Here is a 5,056-nt window from a genome sequence, read left to right on the forward strand (position 1 = left end):
ACATGGCGACCTCCATTATGTGTCATATGTGTGGATACTTGTATGTTTGTAAGTACAAATTTAGATAATAATGATTCAATATTATTATAAAAATTATTACGCTATATAAGTTGTAAAATTGATGTGGTAATGAAAATATTGTAACGGCATATTCCTAACCTATAATGTACATACATGACTTTATAACGCATAAGTAAACAATTATAATTAAATGTTAATATGGCTCAATTAGAATAAATCAATAAATAAAACAAGGGCACACGAGCCAACTACAATATAAGATCTTTAATAAACGTATATATATACAATAATCAAACGTTTCGACACCGATCGGGTCATTTTCAATGTACAATAACAAAACATCTTACATACATAGGGTGCGTTCAGCAGAACGTTTGTTTTGCAACTGTTGTAAGTTTCCTTCGCGCTAATTGGATCATACTTTTAGATCTAGAAGAATGGTCCTCAGCAGACAATCATAAAACGGTTGCAAAACTGTTGAGTCTGCTGAACGCAGCCATAATCAGAAATTCAGTTAAAATATATTGTCCAGTGAGAATTTGGTTATATTCATAAAAAGCAGTCCATATTTAAAACTATTGAAGAGATCAAAACTCATTCTACCATCTCATATTGTCTCAATGATGTAATGTAGACGACGATAGGAACACTCAGTTAACAAACTTATATTTAATAAAGGAATGAGTTTTGATCTCTGCAATAGTTTTAAATATGGACTGCTTTTTATGAATATAACCAAATTCTCACTGGACAATATATTTTAATTGAATTTCTGATTATGTATGTAAGATGTTTTGTTATTGTACATTGAAAATGACCCGATCGGTGTCGAAACGTTTGATTATTGTATATATATACGTTTATTAAAGATCTTATATTGTAGTTGGCTCGTTTGCCCTTGTTTTATTTATTGATTTAAACAATTATAGGTAATATCTAGAAAATGACAATCTCAGGCTGTTGCGTGCCAAATTGTAAAAATTCAGCAGCTAAGGGATTTCTTATGAAACATTTTCCAAAAAATCCAAAAAAGCCTCCAAAAGGGCTCAATGGATTTCCGGATAGAAAAATTTCGTTGAAATTATTTTACGTTGTGGAATATTTTTCAGCAAAATTTCAGCATTTTAGAAAAATTTCAGTTTAATTTCAGCGATTTTTAGTTGAAAAATTCATTTTCAACAAAATTTTAGTAAAATTTTAGACAAATTTCAGTAAAAATTTCAGAGAAATTTCAACGATTTTTCAATATGTTAGCTGAAAAATTCACTTTTAGTGATTGTTCGCCGCGTTTTATCTTATGTAAGTGGAAATGAAATGTGGTTGCGCCATTGGTTGCGCCATATTCTTGCAACATCGTCATCAACCAATCCCGTAGCGATTTCAATTCGCGTATCTCTTACTTGAGGATCTCTAAGATTATCCTCATCCTTTTTTTTGTCAATATTCCGTTCCGTGGTTTCTTTCTCCATGGAAAGGCAGCCTGAGTCGGATTTCGGAAAACGGAATCTCGGAAAAGTAGAGTGGGAATCAACCAATCAGAATTATTGAGATGTTCTACTGTTCGTCTGCACATATACGTTAAATATAAGATTATCGAAATTGAATTTCTATATGTATAAAAAGAAATTCATTATTAATAAATAATTATTCGATAAGTATTCATTAATATATAGGTATTCATTTTTTCAGCATATAAAACTATTTATATCGTTAGGAATAAAATTGCGTGTTTGTCGGTCTGAAATTTTTGTGACTGGGTTGCCCAATATTTCCAAAATTGTGAAAAATCAGAAAAATTATTTTAAATATTTTATGAAAAAAGGTAATTATTATATAGTAGAAGAATTCACAAGAAAATAAAATTTCGATATATTTTTTATTATAACAGAAGATAATGAAAGAATCTTTTAAGTTAAAAGACGGTTTGAGGTTAGAATAACAGTCTGCTTTCCGAAAAAATCGCTCCATGGGGAACCAAACCACAAAAATTTCGAACCGACAAGCACGCAATTTTATCCTTAACGATATAAATGGTTATATTTGTATGCTGGAAAAATGAATACTTATCGAACAATTATTTATTAATAATGAATTTCTTTTTATACGTATAGAAATTCAATTTCGATAATCTTATATTTAACGTATATATGCAGACGAACAGTAAAACATTTCAATAATTCTGATCTCCACTCTATTACTTTACCGAAATTCCGTTTTCCGAAATCTGACTGTCATGGGACAGCATGTTCCATATATACATATGTCCTAATATATAGGACTCTACCCGTAAGTTGACAAGTCATGTCCCCCACCTTTTGCAGCCATTATGCACACTCACCTTCATGATTTTGAATGGCTGCGTTCAGCAGACTCAACAGTTTTGCAACCGTTTTATGATTGTCTGCTGAGATAGGACCATTCTTCTAGATCTAAAAGTATGATCCAATTAGCGCGAAGGAAACTTACAACAGTTGCAAAACAAACATTCTGCTGAACGCACCCACTATCTACGTGATATTTTTGTTCCGATTCAAGATAGAAATTAAAAGAAGAAAGTGAATATAAAATAAATGCAGACGAACAGTGCAACGAATACACGAAAAAGGAATGATAGATATGTCGCGAATCGTAAGGATTCTAAGAAACGTAAACAATTTGTGTTGGAACCCGGTATGACAGGATTTCTATGCACGTGCAACTTTCATGAGAGAGGCTGCATTACTGAGGCCTATAGATTGCTCAATTTGTTTGCGGATGAAAAATCGGACATGCATAAGGTACTTGGTTATGTAAAGCAAAGTATATAGGACATTTGTAAGTATGGTAATTATTCAGAATACCTCCCTCGGTATGACAGATTTCCTAACCTGCAGAGTCGTCAACTTTAACGCTAAATATCTCGGTTCGCGAGGCAGAGCGACACTTTTTTCTGCCAGATTCTTTCGTTTTGTGCAAAAACGCGTCGAATAAGCCTAATTTCATCGAAATCGGAGGTGAGGGAGGTATTCTGAATAATTACCGTAAGTATTTACTGTTAATTATAAATATATATATTTTTATTTTTTCATTTTAAGGAGTCTGAAACATCAATAAACGTACTCCATAAAAAGGAAATTGATAAATCTATAGAGGATATTGATGATGACATATCAATTGCTTTAGAGAAAGAAATCAATGAACTCAGAACTGAACGTGAAATGCCATTACCTTCTCGAAAATTTCAAGTATATTTGTCATATTGACTAACATTAATAAAGTTATTTCCTTTGAGATAACATTTGCATTTATCAATATCATTGTATTCCATATAGGTAGTAGATACAGGTGTTAAAAATATGATTTTTATAACAAGTACCTTACCAAATCCATTAGAATTGGTTACTAAAATTGTCTCTAAACTAGATACAACCAAAGAACAATGTACCAGATACTTATTAAGGTTACTTCCAATTGAAGTTGTTTGCAAAGCGTATATGGATAACATAAAGACAAAAGCAAATGAATTGTTTGAAAAGTATTTTGCTCAAGAGCCTAAGACATTCAGCATTGTGTTTAAGTAAGTTAACAGGTTGTATTTTGTGTAACCAATCCTGGTATTTTATTCATAAAGTTAATAATGTTCTAGTCGTCGCAGTAATAACAGCATTAAAAGAGATGAAATCATTGAAGATTTGGCAGAAATAATATTGAAAAAAAATCCAGGTAATAAAACAGATTTGAAAAATCCAGACATAGCTGTGATTGTTGAAGTAATACGTGGGGTTTGCTTACTTTCTGTCGCTCCTCATTACTACAAATTTAAGAAATACAATCTTCTCGAAATATGCAACAGTACAAAAAATAAGGTAATACTTTTTATAATGGTTATGCAACTTTTATATATGTATATGCTTTTACATATGTATATAAAGTAAATCTTTATATATAAAAATTTACTTTATATTATATATAAAGATTGTTGTTTACGGTTATCTCATATACTATTGATATAATAAATTCGTAATATTTTCAAAATAATATATAAATTACAAAATTTTTTTAGATAATTCCTAAGGAAAAACATTTAGCAAATGAAGAAAATATCAGTATAATTATATCAAGTACAGAAAAACGAGTAAAATGTACTGACAATAATAAAAATTTAGATGTACAACTTAAAAAAAGAGAATAAGTCAACTAAGCTCGCTGTTTCAGACAAATTTGTAAATACCTATACATAATACTATTTTATGTTTTATAAAGATATATGTACTATAACTAAATGTCACATGCATATGGTGTGAAATAATTTTTATTAATACACATCTATTAAAATTATTAGTAATAATTTTAAATTAAATTAATAATTTTATGAAATATCTCTTACTACATATATAAAAACTTATCATATGAATTACATACAATTATTTAGACCATTTTATTGTAAAAATGTTACAAAAAAACTTACTTTAATTAAAAAAATATAAAATGTGTGTGTATGTTATGTATTTTATGTATGTATAGATGTAAGGTTATCTGTTTCGCGGGTTTTCTCCATGTCCATATCCATTCTTGGAATCCATTCTACTATGTTACCATTATGATATATTTTGTAATTTAATTAAAAATATATATACAAGAAATTAAAAGCGAAAGAGAGAAGTTAATTTCAGTAATTACGGAGATGACGGCCGACCTCACCGATTTTAATGAAATTAGGCTCATTCGATGCGTTTTTGCATGAAACGAACGAATCTGGCAGAAATAAGCGTCGCTCTGCCCCGCGAACCGAGATATTTAGCGTTAAAGTTCACGACCGTTCAGGTTAGGAAATCTGTCATACCGACTCGATATAAGCGCTATGAGTATGCCTTTTCATGCTCTGTGACTTAATGCGCATGCGTTTAGCGATTCTTGAGTCCAATAGTGCACGAAATTTAAAATCAAATTAAAAAATGAATTAGTTACTTGTGCAATGTTTCTATTATACATAGTTGTATTCCAAATAAATCATAACATATGTGGACAGTGGAGTGTGTAGACAGTAACGTTTGGG

At 30.3% G+C, this 5,056-nt stretch overlaps 1 protein-coding gene across 1 annotated transcript; it reads left to right on the plus strand.

Moving 5' to 3' along the window:
* Positions 1-2,506: 2,506 nt before the first annotated feature.
* LOC108730373 (THUMP domain-containing protein 1 homolog) lies at positions 2,507-4,211 on the plus strand. The gene is made up of 5 exons (XM_018460030.1): positions 2,507-2,798; positions 3,096-3,245; positions 3,333-3,577; positions 3,647-3,866; positions 4,064-4,211. The coding sequence occupies exons 1-5, from the start codon at positions 2,592-2,594 to the stop codon at positions 4,190-4,192; spliced, it is 951 nt and encodes a 316-aa protein (XP_018315532.1). The 5' UTR covers positions 2,507-2,591; the 3' UTR covers positions 4,193-4,211.
* Positions 4,212-5,056: the final 845 nt, after the last annotated feature.

This window comes from Mycetomoellerius zeteki, unplaced genomic scaffold (assembly GCF_001594055.1).
Source record: "Mycetomoellerius zeteki isolate Tzet28-1 unplaced genomic scaffold, Tzet1.0 scaffold900, whole genome shotgun sequence".
Lineage (NCBI taxonomy): Eukaryota > Metazoa > Arthropoda > Insecta > Hymenoptera > Formicidae > Mycetomoellerius > Mycetomoellerius zeteki.

Excerpts from the sequence above, each read along its gene's own strand:
- LOC108730373 (XM_018460030.1), top strand. The coding sequence starts at position 2,592 with ATGCAGACGAACAGTGCAACGAATACACGAAAAAGGAATGATAGATAT. Across the intron at positions 2,799-3,095 it reads AAAAATCGGACATGCATAAG|GAGTCTGAAACATCAATAAA; the intron begins GTACTTGGTTAT and ends TTTCATTTTAAG. Across the intron at positions 3,246-3,332 it reads TACCTTCTCGAAAATTTCAA|GTAGTAGATACAGGTGTTAA; the intron begins GTATATTTGTCA and ends TATTCCATATAG.